This window comes from Pinus tabuliformis, chromosome 5_1 (assembly GCF_031772625.1).
Source record: "Pinus tabuliformis cultivar Carrire ecotype Pingquan chromosome 5_1, CPIR1, whole genome shotgun sequence".
In the NCBI taxonomy this organism is placed as follows: domain Eukaryota; kingdom Viridiplantae; phylum Streptophyta; class Pinopsida; order Pinales; family Pinaceae; genus Pinus; species Pinus tabuliformis.
The window spans coordinates 78,313,873-78,338,117 of record NC_142305.1 but is presented as its reverse complement, the minus strand read 5'-3'; the positions used below and the strand labels follow the sequence as shown (position 1 = coordinate 78,338,117).

Sequence of the window (24,245 nt, the reverse complement as noted above, 5' to 3'; positions counted from 1 at the left end):
ACTCAAGGTCATTTGTGGACCATTTGAACAACTTTGCAAGTGTTGGCTAGAGTTTCTAATATTGCTGTCATAAAATTACAGATCCGTACATTTGTACTATTTCTCTCTCTGCTGAACTATTGAAGATTATAGAAGAATTGATCAAAGGGTTTCCCCGCATTGGGGTACCCTAGATAGCCGCCACATCTGGTGTCTCTTGTCTTGGCTTGTTGTTCTGTCGATCTATTAATGTTCTATCAGCACTTTACTTTATGTTAATGTGATTGCTAAACTGTGGCTAATAAGAAGAAATTGAAGTAAACTGCACTAAGCATAGAACATACCATAAATTAACAGAAGGGCTACAGAAAACCAAAAATTTCTACATAGTATCAAAGTTGCCAGTGAACCTCAGCTAATAAACAGTGAACCTACAGCAATGAATTTACTGCTAATAAGAAAACAAACCAACAAGCATACCTTATGCTAAAACAATGAACAACAAACCAAACTGCCTACATATACCCAGAGAAATGTGGTTGAGAGGGAAGTGCTAGACAGTCTTCAATGATTGAGAAATTTTGTTGGATGTAGAGGTCAAATGGCTACTGGTTTGAGGGTGGATGATAGGCTGAGCGGGGCTAAGAATTCTGGTCCATGGAAAGAGAGAATAATGTTGCAGCTTGAGGAACTTGAGGTGTGGGATATTGTAGAGAGTGCAGTACAACCTCCCACTAATCCAATTCAGTTCGCAGACTTCAACAAACGAAATGTGAAGGCAAGGAGAATCAGTCTCAACATTATTAAAGAGCATCTATTCCCTCATGTGACATGGAATAAGTTTGCCCATGAGATGTGGGATTCCCTAATAACACTTCGTCGGAGCTCCAATGAGAATAGTAAGATGGTGTTGCATCAAAAGTTAAGAAACACCAAGATGACCAAGACTGACACGGTGACCTCACACCTCCCCAGGATCACACAGGTGAGAGATGAGCTGCCTGTAGTGGGAGAGATTATCCCTGAGGACTAGTTGGTCAAGATAGCATTGGATGGTTTTCCCAAGCAGCGGGATGGATTCATAGGTGGCATTGTTGCTAGAGAGCATTTTCTTAATTGGAGGAGGATGTGGGATGATTTCATCCAGGAGGAGTGCCAAGAGCGACAGCCAGCGTTGTGCAGTAGATGAGGAGGATAATGTTTCCTTCGCAACTATGGGCAAGAAGAAGGCCAAGAAGGGGTCTTCTAGTGGAGCCAAGTAGCAAAAGGGCAAACGGAAGGAGGAGGAGGATATGAACAAAGTGAGATGCTTTTCTTGTAACAAGAAAAGTCACTATGTCTTTCAGTGTCCCAATAAGAAGGGGAAGAAGAAGGGCATTGCAGCTTTGGCAAAGGTGGATGAGTTTTCACCAAGTTTGACACTGAGTTTGCTTTAGTGGTGAGTCTTGCCACTCGTGTCACATCTTCCAGTGTTTGGTTTGTAAACAATGGAGCTTCCTAACATATGACTAGAGTGAGGGAGAACTTCACAAGTCTTACTGAGGATGATATAGACTTGGAGGTGGTGCTTGGAGATAACTCCAACGTTAGAGCAGCAGGAGTGGGGGCTGTATCATTTCAGAGGGAGCCCTTGAAAGTGACGAGGGTTCTATATGTTCTAGGGTTCAAGAAGAACCTGATTTCAGTCTTAGGCATTGAGGACAAAGATATGTGGTGGTTTTATGGGATGGACAGGTGCTTATGTATCCCAAGGGATCCAACATCGCTTGTGCTAGAGTGATTGGAGTCTGCAGTAGGATACTTTACAGGTTTATGTTTCAGCCTTCCAGAGCCTTAGTGGCACAAACCAGCAATAGTGAATTATGTGAGAGATGGCACAAGAGGATGACCCACTTTCACCATGGAGAATTCAAGATGTTGAGAAAGATGGTTACAAGTTTACCAGAGGTTCAACATTGAGCATCATGATGTGTGCAAGGGGTGTTCTTTGGGAAAGTACACCAAGACACCTTTCATGAGCAGTGATAGCAGGGTAGCATGTATTCTAGATTTGATACACTCTGATGTGTATGATTTTATGTCTCATGCATCATTGAGAGGATTTGAATACTTTGTTACCTCCATTGATCACTACTTAAGGAAGCCCTGGATTTTCTTTATGAAGACCATAGATAGAGTCTTCAAAAGGTTCCAAGCGTTTAAGGCTCTTGTGGAGAACTAAGTGGAGAAGAATATGAAGGTCTTGAGGACAGACAATGTAGGCGAATATACCTCCAATGAGATGGAGTTTTATAGGAGTGTGGGCATCAGGGGGGAGTACACAGTGCCTTATAAACCCCAGTAGAATGGGGTGGTGGAGAGGAGGAATAGGGCCACAGTGGGTGCAGCGAGAGCTATGTTGCATGATCAAAAGCTACCTTACTTTTTATGGGTCGAGACATGTAACACTGCAATGTACTTGCAAAAAAAGAGTCCACACAAAGTCTGAGGGAGTAAGACTCCTGAGGAGACTTTTTATAGGAAGAAGCCTGAGATTGGCACATCAAGATTTTTGGGTGCCTTGCATATTCACAGGTCCCTGAGGAGAAGAGAACAAAGTTGGAACCCAATGCGAAGAAGGGTATTCTTGTGGATTACAGTGAGACTTCCAAGGCCTGCCGCATATACATTCTTGCGTAGAGGAAAGTGTCCTAAGCAAGGATGTGAGATTTGGGGAGTAGATGGCCTTGAGGAGGTCCAGGGAGGATGATCAAGTAAAGCAGTAAGTTCCTCAACGGGGGGGGCACACCACAGGTATCAAGATCTTCAAGTGGTACACCAAGGTCAGGTGGATCACCGACTTTTGGTGTGATAGGATCATAGAGTTCAGGATCACCAAGCATAGGATCTCAGAGTACAGGTTCACCATAGACCACAAGAGGGGCATCCTCATCAGGAGGATAGGCAAAAGGGGAGGATTTTCGCATACCAGTTGAGGAGGGTACTTTAGGGAAGAGGAAGCCAAGATGGCTTCGTGAGACCCTAAAGTAAGCACAGGAGACACTAGGGAGACCCAAGTGGTCAGTTAGGGAGAGCAAACCGCCACAGAGGTTAGGTGGCTATGTCGTCAATGTTGTGGGGACTTATCCAGCTAACTACGAGGAGTCTTCCAGTCAGCAAATCCGAAGGAATGCCATGGTGGAGGAGCATGCCTCCATCATGAAGAATGATATGTTGTAGATAGTGCTAAGACCTTAGGGGAAGTTAGTGGTGATTTCCAGGTGGCTCTACAAGATCAAATATGTTGTGGATGGCAGCGTTGAGAATTTCAAAGCGAGATTTGTGGCATGGGGGTTCTCACAGGTAGAGGGAGTTGTCTATGAGGATACCTTCGCACCAGTTGCTCATTATACCTATATTAGAGCAGTGATCTCCATAACAACTGGATGGGGTAGAAGATTCACTAGATGGATGTGAAGACCTTTCTCAATGGGATCATACAAGAGGATCTGTATATTGAACAGTCACGGGGCTTTGAAGTGCATGGGAGAGAGTCTCATCTGTCTAGGATTAAGAAAGCCTTATATGGACTGAAGTACGCGAAGAAAGCATGGTACGAGAGGGTTGATGCTTATTTGCAGCAAATGGATTTCCAAAAGAGTGAGGTGGATCTGAACCTATATTGCATTATGGTTGGTCAGGTTCCACGCTTCTATATGTGGATGATTTGTTTATAACATGAGACGAGAGACTCATTCAGCACTGCAAGAGAGAGCTTGCTTCAGAGTTTGACATGACTGGTATTGGACAGATGCATCAATTTTTGGGGTTGGAAGTTTGGCAGGAGGATGGGCAGATCTTCATGGCCCAGGGTAGATATGCAAGGGACATACTGAGTAAATTTTGTATGTAACATTGCAGACCTATGGCTACTCCAATGATCACAAATTGGAAGAAGTTGCACGCCTCAGATTCCGAGTATGTATCGTCAATTGATCGGTTCATTGATGTATCTGGTCAACACTAGGTCAGATATTTCTTTCGCAGTCAACAAATTGAGTCAGTTTATGATGGCGGCCAGGAGGGTGCATTGGGTGGCTGCAAAACATGTATTATGATAACTACAAGGCACAGTGGACTATGGACTGGAATATATCCAGGGGGATGGATTCCGGTCGACAGGTTGTATAGACTCAAATTGGGCCGGTAATGCTAATGATTAGAAGAGTACTTGCGGATGTTGTTTCAGGTTGGGTTCGACAGTTATGTCGTTGTTTTGTAGGAAACAGAGACTAGTGGGACTGAGTTCCATGGAGGCTTAGTACATTGCAGCCAGTCATGCCAGTTGTGAGGCTATTTGGCTTCGCAAGTTGTTGTGGTTTATTTGGTTAGAGTCTGAGACCGACAATGATTAATTGTGATAATCAGAGTTGCATTAAACTCACGGAGAATCCAGTGTTTCATGGTCATTCAAAGCACATAGAGATCATGTACCACTTCATCCGGGATTGGATTCATAGAGGAGAAGTGCAACCTGAGTACATATCCACTAAGGAGCAGGTAGTAGACATTCTCTCCAAGTCATTACCAAGGGGCAAGAATGTGTATTTCAAAGACAAGTTGGGAGTGATGAGAAACACCTTCCTCAATAAGAGGGAGTGTTGAGAAAAGGTACCAAGGAGGTGTTTCCTAGTGCTTTAGGTTTTTTGCCTAGGAAACACATTAGAACATCTTTTTAGTAAGTGACTTCATGAATTATTAAAATCATGTGACTTAGAAGTCACTTTATGAGCTAGTTTAGTACCATGTACTTTATATTGTTAAGGCCACTTTATGTTTTTAAAGTGACTTTATGAAAAAAAAGTACAAGGTACAACTTAAAGTTATAAAGTGACTAGGGAAGTCATTAATGGGGGGGTCAACTGAAGATTAGATCTCCACCATTGATCTATGAGAGTTGAGATCTAATCTCAACCATAGATCGAAAGGGTTAGGGTTTCTCCTCATTATGAAAAACTAAAAAAGGAAAAAGGCAACTTTTTCTTTATAAATTAAAACACTTCTATTGCTTCAAGAAATGAGAGTACATCATGGATGTCTTGGTGGTCAAAGGGAGGGAGAGTGTCTCAACCTTTGTCGCCAAATAGAAATTATCACTAAAAACAGAAACCAAGCATATAATCCTCTATTCCACCCTAGACATGGATAACAATTTTTACATTGACAAATTAAACAAAATATCCAAAGCAGAACAGAACAGATAGCCAAGGTTGCAGGCCTGGCATTGCCAACACAAAAGGAGCATGAACTTTTGGTTCAAACCTCGCGCCAGGAGGGCCAATGTTCCACACGAGATGAGAATTTAGAGCCAACAAGAACAACTCCTTTGCTTCACCCCAAGCCTCAACCCAGTCACTATACTTCATCCATTCACCACTTTGAAGACATATATTAGCCTCCATGGCTAAGACTTGGTACCAAAACCAAAACTCTAAAACCCACGACCGCAAACTCATTAAGTCATCGTAATTTGTGATTAGGAAGACTGCCACAAAACTCATTTCACACAGCATGGGCTCTTGGCTGAGCGACTAGCAATGACACCTCCTGTGAATGAGACTGTCTCTTCGTGCCATGTTGAGGTCTTCGCGTTACCCATTGTACGTGACCAGTTATCCTTGACAATTGAGCATGCTTACGCACCCTCACCCATATGAATGAGTGAGCGACTTCGTTCCTCTCCTTGACTGTCGAGCGTGCTTACGCAACCTCGCTTTCCTAATGTCAAGCATTGGGAGGACCTGGAGGTAACTATCTACTTAGTCATTCTCTAAAGACGATATGTTGGTCAGAGCCCGAGCACAAGAACCTAGGGGATCTGATTGTTCCCCTCCTTCATAATCACAAGGAATGTCGCTTTCTACATGCATCAAGCGGGTTGTTATATTATCCATATAGGACCTCACGTTTATCAGCATTCTTTTCACATATTCAATGAAGGCGAAAATATTATATTTCTCCACCTGCTTACCTCTTAATACCAGCCCCAACAGCGTTTTCATCTGCCAGTGGAGCGTCGTTGAATTGAGGTACTGCTTGCGCCTTCCCCTTGTATTGCCAGGATCTGGAACCCATCTTGACATGTCATCTAACAATTTCGAGTCTGAGAGAGACTATCTCTCTTCTCCAACTTTAATCTCCAGCTTGTTGTTGCCCAAATTGTATAGGTAGACGCGACAATGACTCAAGGCCGAATTGCAAGATCAAAGTAGCAGTATAAGTTGCATTATTGACGCTAGCAGGTCGAAGTTGCAGTATTGACGCTGGTTGGTGCAGGATCAAAGAAAGATTAGTTGGAGATCTGACTTAGTACTTGGAGAAGGACTTAGTCAAGGGTTTGGGTCTTTGTCTCTCAATTGAAGCAGAGTCTATTAGAGGAGAAAAGTTTTACGAGTTTTCCCCTTGGAGGGGTTTTACCCTTACTGAGAACCTACTTTCTGTGTCCTTTGTTATTGTTTCGTTCTTGATATTTGTTTGATGAAAAGATCTAACTAAAGAACATAAAGAAGATTAACTAAGTCCACAAGCAAATATTGACGTTAAGGAAAATAAGAATTAATAAGTTGCCACATTGCACATTTTCCAACATGGTATTAGAGCTGAGGTGAACAAGGAAGGTAGCTAGAGGGACACTAGGAGGAACTGCTCGTCAAGGGGAAGGAAAGAGGAAATGCTCAAGGAAAGCATGTAGAAGAAGACTTCAAGAAGAATTATCTCTTGAAGGGATCTAGTTGATGTTAAAATTGGCAACGAGGTCCAAACTCCATGTGGGTCATCATATTTATGGCAGCTGATACTTTTCTTGGATTCCTCTCGGCAATAGATGTAGGATTGATCTAACGATCATCCGATTCCGACAAGTATTTATGGAGATATGAAATTATTTGTATTTACTTGACAAATTGTCAAGGTCGGCCAGCAACTAAATGTCTGGCACACATGCTCAACGTTTCATATAAATACAAGTTAGCTTGAGGAATTATTCACTCATCTCATCTCTCACATTCTTCTCTCCTTAGTTGAATGTGTTTACACACAAGGAGCAGCACCCACGTGGGAAGGAGGACGCAGAAGGACGAAGTTAGAGGACGCAAAAGGACGCAGATTTGAGGACACAAAACCGTTTGACTGCGTTTACCAGGGTTGCAGAAGTATCTTTGACTAGCGTTGACCAACGTGGACTTTTCTTGAGTGCGGTTTTGGTGTGGTTCTCTCTCCTAGGCAGGAAGCATATTTTGGCACGCAAACTAAGGCATTCTGACCTCTGGTTTGACCAGTGTTGACTGCCCTAATTGCTGGCAGCAGGTTGACTTCAGTTGACTGGGTTTTACGGACTGTTTATAGGCTGCCTCTTCTCGCTGTCGAAGGCCGAGTTGACTAGGATATTGACCAAGCAAATTGGAGGTCAATTCTATCTTGTTTGACCAACTTTGACTTTGTTGGTTAGGGTTTGCTGCTGCTTTCATAAAATTACAGGTTTATGTATTTGTACTATTTCTCTCTCTGCTGAACTATCAAAGATTATAGAAGAATTGATCAAAGGGTTTCCCCACATTGGGGTTTGTCCCTGGCTAGCCACCACATATGGTGTCTCTTGTCTTGGCTTGTTTTCTGTCGATCTATTAATGTTCTATCAACACTTTACTTTATGTTAATGTGATTGCTAAATAGTGGCTAATAAGAGGAAATTGAAGTAAACTGCACTAAGCATAGAACAAACCATAAATTAACATGGTATCAGAGCTGAGGTGAAGACAAAGCCCAAGCAAGAGCAATCACTGAAGGCTATTGAAGCAATCTTAAAGACTTCATGGGGTCCTCATCACACTTCCCTGCTGAAGACAAGCTCTGTGAGAAGTCTTTTGACTATCACGAATGGAAGATGTCTCTCGATTTGACATTGGAAGAGCAAGAAGTGTTGGACCATGTGAGAGGCAGAATCATTGAACCTCCATCAAATGCATTTGTTGCTGCAAGGAACAAATGGACCAAGGGTGAAGTCAAAGCAAAGAAGGTCATCCGGGACTCTAGACAAGCGCCTGGTGACCTATGTTTCCGAGCTAACCACCTCCAAGAAAATCTAAGATAGACTGGTAAGCTTATTTAAAGTTAGTGATGCAAATCGGGTTTTGTTCCTTAAGAATAAGCTGAAGGAAATTAAGAAGGGAAAAGATGAGAATATGCAAGCCTACTTCTTAAGGATCATTGATATCAAGAATGATCTCCTATCGATTGGGGAAGTCATTCCTGACAAGGAACTGACCATCACAACTCTCAGAGGCCTCCCATCTGAATGGTATATATTCAGAACCACTCTTCTCAACAATAATGTAATTCCAAGACTTGAGGAATTGATGGCGAGATGCATTCAAGAAGAGACAAGGATGTAAGAGCAGGAAATAATTGCATTTAGAGGCAATCCCACGGCTTTCTCCTCTCATGCTAAAAGGAGAAATAATTTTGGGCCCAAATCTAAGGGAAAGGTTGGAATGAAAGGTGGAAGGAAAGGAAGATATTTCATTTGCAACAAAATTGGCCACTATGCGAGGGAGTGTCCTGATAGAAAGGACACATCTCATGACGATGATCAAAATCACTCCTGGGCAATTCCAACAACAATCAAAGGAAGGGCAGGTTCAATGGAAAAGGAAAGAGGAATGTCGGAAATCAAGGAAGTGGTCAACCCTCCAAGAACACAAGAAACTCCAGGTATGAATCTAACGTTGTTAACAATAAGCAAAATGAATATTATCTGATATCGGCGCTCTCTACTACTTCTCCTCCAGACTTTGAGAAATTGGCTTATTGATAGTGATGCCTCAAGGCACTTCACTAGTTACAAAGAAGCTCTCTCTAATCTGATAGAGAAGGAGACCAACCTGGAAATTATTCTGGGAGACAACTGCAAATATCCCGTGAAAGGCATAGGAAATGTTGCTCTACAATTGAATCGGGGTAATTCAATTCATTTGCAAGAAGTCCTATATGTACCTGAGCTCAAAAAGAACCTGGTGTCCATTTCGACAATGGAAGACAAAGGCTACAAGGTGGCCTTCATCGATGGCAAGGTACGTGTATGGAAAAATAATTTTAAAGATGCTTTCACTCTTGGGTTTCGGGTTGACTCTTTATATCAAGTTGGAGGAAGTTCGTTGGGTGTCATGTTTTGTGACACATCTCTTCAGTCCGAACTATGGCCCCAAAGGTTTGCCCACCTTCATTACAAAGCTCTACCCAACGTGAGACAAATGGTGACAAGGATGCCCGAATTCAAAGTAGAGCAAGAAGGTGTATGTCTGGGATGTGCCGAAGGAAAGCTCAAAGGGGACCATTCCCCTCGAGGCATAGCAATACCTCTGATATATTGCAATTAGTTCACTCCGACCTATCTGGTATTGATGCCAGTGAACTCTTTGGGAGAATATTTATATTACCTCACTTTTACAGATGATTATTCTCGCAAGACTTGGATATACTTCTTGAAAAAGAAGCATGAAGTGTTCTCCTGGTCCCATCACTTCAAAGCCTTGATTGAGAATCAAACTAAGAAGAAGATCAAGATCTTAAGGACTGATAATGGGACCGAGTATGAATCCAATGAGTTCCATGACTTTTGCAAAGACGCTGGCATTAAGAGGGAGACCACAACACCATACACTCCTGAGAATAATGGTGTGGCAAAAAGGAAGAACCGTACGATTTTGGAAGTTGTTCGTTCCATGCTCCATGATCAAAGGCTTCCAAATTTTCTATGGGCCGAAGTTGTGATTACCGTCGTATATGTTCAAAATTGAGGCTCTCATCAAGCATTGGATTCCAAGACTCCTGAAGAGATGTTCAATGGTAAGAAACTAGATGTATCTCATTTTAGAATTTTTGGAAGTCCTATATATTTTCATGTGCCGAAAGAGAAAAGGAATAAATTGAGTGCATCTGGAAAGAAGGGATTCTTCGTGGGCTATAGCGGCAATACTAAGGGCTATAGAATCTATGTGGTTGGTCAATGGGAAATCGAGATTAGCCATGATGTCACCTTTGACGAAGATATTGCTTTTAGCAAAGTTGAAAATCTTCCTATACTAAGCAAATCTGGAGAAGCTGACACCAGCAAACCAGAGGAAAAGAAAGATGAAACGATGCCCAAAGTGGAAGAACCTATGGACCTTATTGATCCCCCTCCGCAAGAGCCTTCCTCTTCTAGGAAGAGGCCCTCATGGCTTAGGGGGACACTTGATGATGCTTAAGAACACATTGTACCCAGAGGGACTTCCCGGGAAAGTGAGAAGCTGACCAGGTATCGTGGATACTTGACCATTATGAGCACGACCATTCAAAATGAGCCCTCATCATTCGCAGAAGCCGTGAAGCATCAAGTATGGAAGGATGCTATGACTGAGGAATATAAGTCCATCATGAAGAACGATGTCTGGGATGTGGTCCCCTGACCCCAAGACAAAACTATTGTCACTTCGAAATGGCTTTACAAGATAAAGCATGGCGCTGATGGAAGTGTTGAAAAGTACAAGGCTCGTTTTCTCATTCGTGGTGTTGAAGTTTCTAAGTCTACTAGTTAGAAACCCTCCATGCACTTTACTGATTTATTCCTACCTACTTGTTCTGTTACTTAACAAGCTATTTACCATGTAATACTAAAAATAAACACTAGTGCATGTTCAACATATTACAGATCATCAACTGAAGGAAACATAAACAAGCACACAAAGTGAAACCATTATTTTTGGTCCAATGTCGCGTTAAAACCCAATGCGGGAAAACCGATGCAGCTATCTGAGGGTTTTCTTATTAAGCAGTTTCAGTATACAATCTGGGTGCCAAATCTGGCTTACCCAACAGAGAATGCCCTTGGCAGTAGTACCTCTCAGTTTGAGACAGATGTCTCAGCTGAAACCCCAAATAAACCTTTCCACAGCTCCTCAGCTCCAATCTGCCCCAGAAACCCCAGCATCTGCCTCTCTGGACTGTGTCAACCTCTCCCTGCCCAGCGTTGGCCCTGCTTCACCCTGAATAGGCCTGCGTCAGCCTCAAGAGGCCCTGCGTCACCCTTCTGGCCCTCTGTGTCAGCTACGCTGGCCTCTCTGAACCACTGTGCAGCTCTTGGCTGCCTCTGCGTGGCCCTGCGTGAGCCCTAGCTGCTATTGCGTCACTCTCACTGGCTCCTGTGTTGATCTCCCGACACTATATTTGCCTCTTTGTCTCTCTGTACTCACTGCCCCTCAGCTGCAACTCCGATCATTGATTCTATCTCTCTTAGCAAACCCCGCTCTAGAAAATAGAATGACTGATCATCTGGTGTACTCTCCAAGTGACCCTCAGGCCTCCTCTTATACTTTTCTCGTTGACATATCAACGGTTGAGATTAAATCCCTAATCAATAGCTACGATTAGATCTGGCTTGATCCATGTCTTTTGGACAATTCTAACACAATTTTATATTAATCCACATTAATATTTTAATTTAATTTCCCTAAGTTAGACTTAGGGACTCCATTAAAAATATTAATTATTTTAATATTTCTCAAACTGTTTAGAATGGGCCCAAACCCTTTCTCGGTATTGGAGATCTCTTGTGCCCCAACCTCTCCACCAAATTTCGTGGCTAGAGCACATCCGATGCTACCCCAAATCAACACTCCCTCTTAGCGAGGATTGTGCTCTAGCAATACTCCTCACTGAGTATCACCCTGATCATCCAGCATCGGTCCCTGTGCTGATGCTAGGCCTGCTGCCCATCATCCTCTGCACTGCTGCATCCTGTACTGCTACCCATGGCTCTGCCACTGCCACTGTTGCATCTGTACGACAGCTCCCTTTGCATCCGTGCTGCTACTCATGGCTCTACCACTGCCACTGCTGCATCTCTTCTCATCATGTTGCATCGTGCTGCCCACTATTGCACTGCAGCTCAGTTACTGAGAAGTAAGTAACTGATCTCCCAACTCTGACCTCTCTAATGGGCTAGAGTACCCCTGATGCTGAAGCTCCCTCTGTCGCTGACAAGTGCTCCCTCTCTGACCTCTGCGCTGCTACAACAACTCCCTACATCTCACACCGTTGCACACCTCTTTGTGCCATCCTGCACTGGTGCAACACTCCCGTGCCTCTCGCATTATTGCAACCTGCTAGCTTCGCGTTGTCCTGGGAATTCTGCAATGTAGCTCTCTCTGCCACTTCATCCGCATCTGTCTCTACCCACAACTGCCAGTCCTGCTACTCCTCTTCGGGGCTCCCGTAGCATGGTCTAATCCAAGAGGTTGGGTACCTCGAGGATCTTGCCCCTCATCGCATGTAGTCTGTCTAACTACAGCTCAATGTCTTCCCACTTTTGCTCAAGTGGCGTGTGTGCACTCATGGCACAATCATTCTCTGCCCTTGCTGGAACTGCCTTAGTCTCGGAAGGGTCTTCCTTACTCTTCTTCCTTGGACACTGGGTCACATAATGACTCAACTCCCCACAGTAGAAGCACTTGATCTTAGAGAGATCCTTCTTCCGTTTTTCTTGCTTTCCCTCAGATGTTAGGGCAACATCTTCCTCCCCCTTTTTGACTCTAATCCCCTTACTGTTGTTTCCCGCCTTGTTTTGTCGTCTGATCTCTTCTTGGCGAAGAGCCGCCGACATCTCCTCCAAAGGTGGAAGGGTCCCTCTGCGGCCTGCCCAGCATAATCTGGACAAATACCTCCCAGTCTTCTGAGACTGCATTCAAGGTTGTCCTCACCATTAATTCTTGATCCGACGTGGCCCCTATGGAAGTCAACTGATCTTGGATCTCATTCAGTGTTCCGAGGAAGGTGTCGATTGGTTCTCCCTTCTTCATCTGATTTTCTAGTAACATCCTTCTCTGCACAGAAGTATGCTGGTACAATTTCTTTAGAGCCTCCCACATCTCATATGTCGTTTCCTTCTCGGTTATGTATGGTACTACATGGTCCTTGACCCCGTCAAGGATGATGCTCTTGGCCCTCGCCATTGCCTACTCGTACTTGTCGTTATCAGCTAGGTCAACTGGGATAGCTATCATCCTCAAGGCGAAGTGCTTGACACGATTTCTGTCAAGTACAGTTAAGATTTTGTCCTTCCAGACTACGAAGTTTGAGGCTCCGTCCAGTCTGTCCTGGTCTCTTACTCCGCATAGTGCCATGCTACTCTTCTACTTCCCTCCTAGAAGTTCTCGATGTGACTCCCTCTGAGTCTCGATTTCCCTCCTGGAAATCCTTCTACCCATGTCGAGATGCCCCCTACTCTGATCGTCTGTGCAACCACACCACTGATCCGGATTTCTCGGCTAAAAACCCTCGATAGCAACTCCCTCCTCCTTGGCCTTGCCCTGTTAGGTATTGTTCTGACTATAGTACCCCACCAGCTCCACTCTACAACTTTCTCACAGCCTCCTAAACCCCAGCAACTTGAAGGCGAGAGCTCCTAGGCTCTGCGCAATACCAGCACCAACAACCCGGCCTCCTCAGCTAACTGCGTCAGCCCTCCTAGCTTCTACGTGGCTCTGCATGAGCCTCCCTTTGCCTCCCTTAGCCTCTGCGTTACCTCTTCCTGGCTCCCCCTTTGATGACGCAAGCACTACATCACCCTTCCCTTGTTGTTGCTCTGCTATGAACAGCTTTTGTCACTTGGGACAGATGTTTTCTACTGCTATTGCTCCGCTCGGCTAATGTCCTCAGTTCTCCTGTGATCTGCAACCTCCCTCTGATACCATGTTGAAGTTTCTAAGTCTACTAGTTAGAAACCGTCCATGCACTTTACCGATTTATTCCTACCTACTTGTTATGTTACTTAACAAGTTATTTACCATGTAAATACTGAAAATAAACACTAGTGCATGCTCAACATATTACAGATCATCAACTGAAGGAAACAAAAACAAGCACACAAAGTGACACCATTATTTTTGGACTAATGTTCCCGGAAAAACCCAATGCGGGAAAACCGTTGCAGTTATCTGAGGGTTTTCTTATTAAGCAGTTTCAGAATACAACCTGGGTGCCAAATTCAGCTTACCTAACAAAGAATGCCCTTGGCAGTAGTACCTCTCAGTCTGAGATAGATGTCTTGGCTGAAACCCCGGATAAACCCTCTGGCAGCTCCTCAGCTCCAATCTGCCCCAGAAACCCCGGCATCTGCCTCTCTGGACTGCGTCAGCCTCTCTCTGCACAGCGCTGGCTTTGCTTCACCCTGAATAGGCCTGCGTCAGCCTTCTGGCCCTCTGTGTCAGCTACGCTGACCTCTCTGAAGCACTGCGCAGCTCCTGGCTGCCTCTGCGTGGCCCTGCGTGAGCCCTGGTTGCTACTGCGTCACTCTCTCTGGCTCCTATGCTGATCTCCCGGCACTATCTCTGCCTCTCTGTCTCTTTGTACTCACTAACCCTCAGCGGCAACTCCGATCACTAATTCCATCTCTCTTAGCAAAACCCACTCTAAAGAATAAAATGACTGATCATCTGGTGTACTCTCCAAGTGACCCTCAAGCCTCCTCTTATACTTTTCTCGGTGACATATCAAAGGCTGAGATTAAGTCCCTAATCAATGGTTAAGATTAGATCTGGCTTGATCCATGTCTTTTGGACCATTCTAACACAGTTTTATATTAATAGACATTAATATTTTAATTTCCTTAAGTTTACACTTAGGGACTCCATTAAAAATAATTATTATTTTAATATTTCTCAAACTGTTTAGAATCTACCCAAACCCTTTCTAGGTATTGGAGATCTCATGTGCCCCAACCTCTCCACCAAATTTCATGGCTAGAGCACATCCGATGCTACCCCAAATCAACACGTGGCTTCTCTCAAAAGGAAGGTATAGACTATGACAAGATATTTGCACCTGTTGCTCGATATACCACCATCCGCTCGATCATAGCCCTTGTTGCTTCACAAGGATGGAACCTACATCGAATGGATGTCAAGACCACGTTCTTGCATGGTTCAATCAAAGAGGAAGTGTATGTGGAACAACCCGAGGGATTTGAGGTTCATGATCGGGAATCTCACGTGTGCAGGTTGAAGAAAGCCCTCTACGGGCTGAAGCAATCACCCCGAGCTTGGTGTGAGAGGACCGATAGCAACTTGATGAAGCTGGGATTCATTAGGAGTGAAGCCGACCCAAACCTTTACTTTAAGGTTGAAGATGATAAGCCTCTCATACTGGTGTTGTACGTTCACGACCTCTTTCTGACAGGTGCAGACCCTATCATTCACAAATATAAGAGGGAGTTGGCTTCCGAGTTTGAGATTAAGGGCCTAGCAGAAGCCAGGGGAGATTTTCCTTTCTCAAGGAAAATATGTGGTGAAGATATTGGAGAGATTCGGTATGGTGGACTACAAGCCCGTGACTACCCCAATGGAGCTTGACTTCTAGAAGTTAAGTGGTAGTGTTGCCGGACTTGTTTTGCAAAATGCTACCGAGTATCGTGAACTCATCGGAGCATTGATCATCTTGGTGAACTCCCGTTCGGATATATGTTTTGTAGTCAACACGTTGAGTCAACATATGGTTGAGCCTCACCACTCACATTGGATTGGTGCCAAGAATCTGTTAAGATACCTTCATGGCACAATCACTCATGGGTTGAGATACACTGTCGGAGATGTGAGACTACATGAATATACCGATGTTGATTGGGCAGGCAGTGTGGTGGACCGAAAGAGCACTTTCGGGTGTTGTTTCTCTTTGGGATCTGCCTCGATATCTTGGATGAGCAGGATCGGTGGTTTTGAGCACCGTAAGGCAGAGTACATTGCTGCGAGTATGGCCTCTTGTGAGGTTGTCTGGTTGTGGAAGCTCTTCAGTGAGCTGTTTGGATATACATTGGATACTACCGTGATCCTGTGTGACAACCAGAGTGGGATTCGTTTATCAAGGTTCTCGTATTTCATGATCGTTCCAAACATATCGATATCAGGTACCACTTTATCCAGGATATGGTACAGCAGGGAGCAATAAGGCTCCAACATATCGGTACAGATGAGCAAGTCACCGACATTCTGATGAAGCCCCTGGGAAAGGTAAAATTCTTGACTTTCCGAGAATGACTTGGAATCGTTGAGAGACAAGCGACAAGTGACCACAGGGTGACTCACCCTCCCCATTGAGCTTTGGGAGCTCTATGGGGCATGGGGTGCTTCTTGGAGCGACAAGAGACCACAGGGTGTCTCACCCTCCGCGAGTGGTGCACTGTGTACAGGGTGAAAGATTCAGCCTTCCCCTGTGATACCCCGTGGCGACTTATGGACAAGATGAGTGGTTCTCCTATCGAGGCATCCTACCCATGCAATCTGGGACTCATGGGAAGTACCTCTCATCTGGCCAATGAGTAGGGAAATGGGGTTAGGGACCATAGTAGTACTATCGATGGACGCATCGTTGTATCTATCGCAATGTTGTGAAAAGCGCGAGCGGGATTAAATCAGCGCGGGGAACGAATCGGAAAAAATCGGAAAAATCGGGAAAAAATCAGAAAAAAGCGGGAAAAAATCGTTTCGTACAAAAATATTCATTTTTTTTTCATTTTTTTCAATTTTTTTAATATCTAAACCATCTACAACATAAACTAAATACATTGACACATAAATATGATAAAAAAACTAATATATAAGATGTTTAATATCATTTCTAGCGCTAAAATCACACATAACATTGAATCATGTCTTGAATAGTAAGTCCTGACTCCTGAGTCCCAACTCAGCCTCAAAATATCAACAAAAAATATGATAATGTATCTCATCATGTCATAATGTCATATACAATAAAATGAAAGTCTAATCCTATTGATTTCCTCTACCCCTCTTGCGAGAAAATGCCACAGCTTTCCCTTCCCCTCTAGATGTAGATGCTGGTGCCCGTGCTAGTGGAAATGGTAGTGGAGTCTGATGTGCTCTAGAAGTTGAAGAACTAGAAGTAGGAGCTATAGGAGGTAGACCACGTCCTCTACTGGTGGCAGTGGTAGCCCGGGCAGGCGGTGTCACCTCCTCCTCCTATTCCTCCTCCTCCTCCACCTGCTCCTCCTCCTCCTCCCCCTCCACTACATCCTGCACTAACCAATCATCAGTAGAATCCATGAGAGGCCTCTCGGCCTCAACCCTCCATGCAGCAGTGGTGTCAATCCCATCCAATGAGATGGCATCCACATCAAGTGTCCTCTCAAGTTGCCTCACCCACAATTGAAGATTGTAGTAGACGTAGACCATGTCATTAAGTCGCTGGGACTCCAACCTGTACAAAGATCATGAAATAATAATTAATAATTAATATTATAAAAAAAGTATTGTTTAATGAATTCAAAAATTTATTTGGAAATTTGCAATATTTTAAATGTTTAAGTGTTAACCTGTTGCGCTTCTTGTTGTGTATTTTTTCAAATACACTCCAGCTGCGCTCACATCCTGAGGAGCTGCATGTTTGGCTGAGGATGCGAATGACAAGCTTTTGCAAAAGGGGTACCCTGCCACCATACATTTTCCACCATGCATCTACAACAAAATTACAAATAAAATTTTAAATAAACATAAGAAAAAAATGGAATTTGAAGAGACAATGAAATTTGAAACAAAGTTACAAACTAAAAAATACCTGGCATTTTAATCGTCCTATCAGTGATAGCCATCTCAAAGCCAAATGTGCCACCTACCATCTTATATGTCTCAATTTGTTTAGAGATCTCTATACGTTGTTCTGGAGATCGCACCATTTTCTGGACACAGGATAAGAATCCATCCATGATCTCAACATCAAAATCAAACCCACATGCATAAGAAAATGCAGGGTTCAGGAAAAGCCCAGCAGCATGAATGCGACGATGGAGTGTGTTGTTCCATCGCTCATCAATCACTCCCCATAGAAGGAGTTGTTTCTGAAACCCATCATCTCCCTTATCATCATAGTAGGCCCGAATGGCTTCTTTGGCCCTGTCCATGGCTTTATACAAATAGCCCATTGTGGGCTTCTCACCATCAACCAACCGAAGAACCTTTACCAAAGGTTCAGTAACGGCGCACACCTCCTGCACTCCCGCCCAGAAGTCTTCCTGGTATGAAACTAGTCTGCATACGGCCTCTCCTTCTGGTTTGCGGCTCATTGACAAAGCACGCCACTCCTCTGAAAGAAACATTCTCTTCACATCCCACATAGAATTCAAGAGGGATTGAAGAGATATGAAACTCGTGGCAAACCGTGTAATGGCGGGGCACACCAACTTTGTTGTTGGTGAATCTTCTCATCAAGCTAAGCACAGAGGTATGATTATATATAAATTTTGTGATGCTTTTTGATGAGTCAACAATATCTTTGACAAAGGGAATTTTCCCTATGTCCTCTAACATCAAATCAATACAATGGGCAGCACAAGGTGTCCAAAATAAAGTAGGATGCTTGTCCATAAGCATTCTACCAGCAGCAACATAATTTGCAGCATTGTCCGTTATGACTTGGACAACATGTTGTTCACCCACCTCCAAAATAAACACATCCAGCAGATCACATAAAGTTCTTGCATCTTTGATTTGATGAGATGCATCAACAGATTTGATAAACATAGTCCCCTTGGGACAACTAACCAAGAAGTTTATAAGGGTTCTCCCCTTTTGGTCAGTCCAACCATCTGACATAACAGTGCATCCTGTTTGTGCCCATGATGCCCTAAAATCCTCCAATATTTGGGTGCAGTCACGCATTTCATTTTGAAGAATCCGGCCTCTGAAATCATGATAAGAAGGGATTTTGTACCCCGGGCCAACACTGGCAATAGCATCAACAGTAGGTTGGAAAAATGGATTATTCCTTACAACGCTGAAAGGAATATCACTCCAGAGAAGAAATTTTGCCATCAACCTATCAGCTTGTTCTTTATCAGTTCTTTTTAGCATTGAACCGATAGATGGTTGTGAACCAAGTGTGGTTCGAGGAACAAAAAATGATGATGCAGCTACCGGATTGACTAATGTTGCAGTAGAACCAGTGCCACTTGGCCCACTTCCTTCAGCTGACCTTTTTAGTTGCCTTTTGAGTTCTTTGGCCTCTCTAGTGTGCTCTAATTCTTCCAATGCTCTCATGGCTCTTTGGATAATTTCAGGATTTGTATTTATACAGGGCCCCACATCATGTCCAGGGATTTGTGCAAGGTGAAACTTCAACCTGTACACCCCCCGTATATCTCCTTTCCACACAACTTGCAATTCAAGCTTTGTCTATCATTCGGAGCTTTAGGTTCACCATATTCCCAGAAAGGATCCAATTTCCTTGGCATGATTGTTTTTGAACTTTGAATTTGCAAACCTATGGGAAAATAAGGATTAGAAAATAGGAAATTAGGATTACAATTTAGCATTTACAAAATTACAAGTTACAAATTTCTAGAATCCAAAGTTCCAAACCCAAGTTACCCAACCAAATGGCAAATGCCAAAAACAATGAAAAACATAAACAATGTTTAAAAAAAATGAAAACAAAAAAAAAATTGGTTCCCATAGTCATACCAAGTTACCCATCTCAAATCAATGAAAAAATACAAAAAATTCTTTAAAAACAATGAAAACAAAAGAAAAATGGTGCCCATATGAAGTTTCCCAACCAAAAACAATGAAAAACATAGAAAAACAATGTTTTTAAACAAGGAAAACAAAAAAAAATTAATCCACACACTGTTTCTATGGAGAAATCAGTGGTCTCCTCTTGAATTTGTCCTCTAAGCACTTAGATTTGGTCACAAACCCTCTTCAGCTGCTCTCCAACACATCCTCCTCCTTCCGTGCGCGCCCACTGTCCAAATGACAAACAAAAAACGCATTATAAATCGCACTGCCCGGCAACCCCGCGATTTTTCGGGGGGAGAAAGAAGAAAAATAAATAAATTGGTGATTTTTTGGCATAAAAATCGCGATTTGATCGCCACCCTGAAAAAAGCGCGATTTTTTCATTAAATCGTGATTTTATCGCGCTTTTCACAACACTGATCTATCGTACTCCCTATGCTAGGATGACCTCCATTGATCTGGGATCAATGACACTGATCTGGGATCAGTATGAGTGGTTTGAGACACTCTCTTCTGACACCGATCTGGGATCAGTAAGAGTGGTATGACACACTCTCTGGGACTGACTTCGAGTCAGTGGAGGATGGTATGATACATCCTCGATCATTTCTTCTTCTTCATAGTTCAGCAGAGCAGAGCCGAGCAGTGCAAGGCAGTGCATTTGATGGCAGAGATAATACCGACAGTCAGATGGATTAGCAAATGGAGTTCTCCCTAATTAAGAGGGAGTGTTAAAATTGGCAACTAGGGCCAAACTCCATGTTGGTCATCTTATTTATGGCAGCTAATATTTTTCTTGGATTCCTCTCATCGAGAGGTGTAGGATTGATCTAACGATCATCCAATTCCGACAAGTATTTATGGAGATATGAATTTATTTGTATTTACTTAACAAATTATCAAGGTCGGCTAGCAGCTAAATGTGTGGCACACATGCTCAACGTTTCAAATAAATACAAGTTAGGTTGAGGCATTATTCACTCATCTCATCTCTCACATTCTTCTCTCCTTCGTTGATTGGGTTTACACACAAGGAGCAGCACACACATGGGAAGGAGGAGGACGCAAAAAGACAAAGTTAAAGGACGTAGATTTGAGGACACAGAACTATTTGACTGCGTTGACCAGGGCTGCAGATGTATCTTTGACCAGCGTGGACTTTTCTTGAGTGCGGTTTTGGTGTCGCTGTCTCTCCTAGGCAGGCCGCAGATTTTGGCACGCAAACCGCGGCATTATGACCTCTTGTTTGACCAGCGTTGACTGCCCTAATTGCTGGCAGCAGGTTGACTTCATTTGACTGGGTTTTACAGACTGTTTATGGGCTGCCTCTTCTTGTTGTTGAAGGCTGAGTTGACTGGGATATTGACCAAGCAAATTGGAGGTCAATTCTATCTTGTTTGCACAGCTTTGACTTCATTGATTAGGGTTTGCTGCTGCTGTCATAAAATTACAGATTTATAGAAGAATTGATCAAAGGGTTCCCCACATTAGGATTTGTCCCTGGTTAACTGCCACATCTGGTGTCTCTTGTCTTGGCTTGTTTTCTGTCAATCTATTAATGTTCTATCAGCATTTTACTTTATGTTAATGTGATTTCTGAACAGTGGCTAATAAGAAGAAATTGAAGTAAACTGCACTAAGCATAGAACATACCATAAATTAACAGTTGAAGACTCATTGGTAGACATCTTTAAAGGAAGCATCAAAGGATCTTATCATTCATCACACTTGGAAGTTGTTGGAGGAATCCTAGGGAACATATTTCAAGGTAGTCTCTTAAAAGATCTTGAAGGCATCAAGAAGGTTGCAGACATCATCAAACAAAATCTTGGTTATCAAGTATCATATTATAACATCATGTTTGAATCTACAAGTCATATGGGTTCTTTCTGCAAGGAGAGCAACAAGCTCGTTGAAGCATCAAATTATTTAGCATGGAAGAAAAGGATTGACCTGATACTCACAGAACAAGAAGTAATGGAGTATGTTACTGGGGAAATTACTGAACCTAGCAAGGACAAGACTCAAGGGCTATCAAAGTACAAGAAAGGGGAAGAAAGGGCTCATAGGATCAAAGTTCAATCAATTAAAGATTTTCTTGTTCCATTGTTGTAAGTTTGAAATCACTGAATACTTCATCTGTGTTTATGCGAATATTTGTATTTTGTTGCGTTCCTGCATAAGTCCGGATCAAAACTACACCAAGTACAAGCATATATGAGCATTATAGTCATTTACTTTAACACTCTTGACATCAAAAAGTTGTTCTTCAAACACTCACTTGTCTTACTCAACAAGAAAACCCATTATTAAAAACAGTAGCACCACAATTTCCATAAGTGAAAATACCAAAACAATAATTATGAAGCAAGAACCATTTTCGCGTTACTGATCAGACGACAAAATCCATGTACGATCAGCAGTGGGAACAATATCCACTTAGTCTTTTAGCCAGTACCAGTATCGGATTTATTTGGGAACGAGGTGGTTATTAAAGGGAACAAGGTGGTTATTCAATTGATTTGGGAACTCAACACAAGGGGACTTTTTCTTTATGGATTGAGAACTACTATTGCAATTAATGGAACGAAAACTATGGGTCTTAAACAACAATCATGGAATGCAAGATATCACACACACTCGGAGGTTTACTCGGAGGTTTAAAATCTGAGGACACATCTTATTGCTTTAAGATGCTATACAAATTGGCCATGAATAAAAATAAAATTATATCCACCAATTAATCAAGGAAATCTAAACCTTTAATGGGTATCACTAGTTTGCTCTATGCTTGAAAATGCTCAGCAAGAACTAAATAGGACAATTTATAGATTGCATGAGCCAAGCACACTAGCAGGATCTCCAATCATGAATATATTAACAGAATAGCAACTTGTCCCTATATGCATTTCATTCTCCATAATTTGATTAAAAGCCACACTATTCTAACAATTGTTGGTTTCACAAAATAACTCATGTTCTTGCTAGTATTATAACCAGAAACACTTACAGGGAACAGATTTTGAAAATAAATCTGGTGGAAATGCTGAAACCTTTGTAAACTCCAGAGTATTCTTGCCTGAAAAATACGATATTCAACAAACAAGTTGAAAAATTCAATCAAACTAAACCCATATTTTATTAAAGCTTAATAAGCATATACACTAAAAATAAAAAATAAAAATTAACGAAATAAACAACAACAACAAAAAAAAAGATAAGATCCAAAAACCAAACAGTTACATGCTAAAAATGAGTGAACAAGTATACGTATAGGGTTGTCTGAGTTTATTTTTTCTTTCTCTTAAAATCTTCATATATTACTTAGGGAACAGACAAGTACATCATGTGTCAACGTGGTTGCAGCAAGTAGACAACAGGTGTGCCAGGGAAGTCTCAATCTACAAATGCTAAGCCGGCAAATGAGCCCGGATGCCACCATGAGAGACTCAACATCACTACCCCTTGAACAAGGAGGTGAAGAACCTCATTGCAGGTAAGCTTTACAACAATCTTTTCCACAGAAACCCATTGAGCAGACAAAACCCAGTGGGTTCAACACACAGCGATATTAGGCATACACCCAGGAAGTGGCAACATGGCAGTTCTGACATTATGGACAGTCTCCAAACAGACCCTAATTTCAAATTGCAAGAACATCTTCAACTCATAAATTATGAAGTTCATGTCCTCTCTAACAGCATTTCAAAGGTGGAGTTTGAAAACCTCATCCTCAATAACCAGCCAATGAGAGCACAAGTAAAGAAAACCACCCCCCTCTAAGTGACTCCATGCCAAAAACCTGAATCTCAAAAAAGAAAAAACAAAGAGATATCTAATCTTCTTTGGCACTATTTGAATAGGAATCCAAAATCCAACATAATAAGTTTGTGGGAGACTGGCAAACGTCAAGGAAATCGTGCAGGCTATGCTCAATAAGGAGCATTCCAGGCAGACATGATAAATTAATCTAAAATTACAGGGGCCTATTTTCTCCATGAGACCCTAAAAATAAAGCCACGACCTTTGAGTTTTGACCTTAAATAATATTATATTTAAAATTTAAATTGCACTGTTAATTGAGAATATGTAATTAATATCATTACATAATGAAGATGAACACAAAATATACCAACATGGTACACACAAGAAAACAGAACACTCCAACTATATGGAATGCCTAAATTTTCCAACCATGGTTTAAAGATAGGAGCCAGTTTGTAATCAGGATATATTAAATCATGAATACGAACCTGTGCAAGAAAAAGATACTAACCATCTTTCGAGTGAAAAGATATCAGTGGACCTGCATACACAGATTTATGGACAATGGCCTTTTTCTTAACTTCCTCCTCACGTGCCAGCATTCTTTCCAAATTTCGCAGGTTCATGATCTCTGAAGAGGTATCAGTGTTATTCAGTTCTCCAATGAAAAAAAAAGACATTTTGGCGATTTGACAGAGAAAAAAAGGGCATTGTGAAGGTCAGCAGCAATCATAATATATGAAACAAAGATCATAAAGGCATTTTGAAACTTAGCCATAAACATTTCTTTTGGAGGTTTCTTTTAGAGGCTGATGCGTCTTCTAAAACCAATTATTGTTCAAGACCATTTAAACATAGAAGCATTCATATATGGGTCAAAGAAATAAAATAACTTAGAACGAT

The 24,245-nt window shown here is 42.4% G+C and overlaps 1 protein-coding gene across 2 annotated transcripts in view; it reads right to left on the bottom strand.

The window, feature by feature from the left end:
* Positions 1-24,245, bottom strand: part of SWC2 (DNA binding protein SWC2) — a 271,223-nt gene that overhangs the window by 178,268 nt on the left and 68,710 nt on the right. For both annotated transcript variants that reach the window (XR_016260632.1, XM_089431761.1), the window contains exons 8-9: positions 23,854-23,973; positions 22,588-22,656 (exon numbers count right to left, since the gene is read on the bottom strand). Coding sequence is in view for 1 of the 2 variants with exons in the window: in XM_089431761.1 (XP_089287887.1) it covers positions 22,588-22,656; positions 23,854-23,973 (189 nt within the window). In the remaining variant the exon portion in view is untranslated. The remainder of the gene's footprint in view (positions 1-22,587; positions 22,657-23,853; positions 23,974-24,245) is intronic.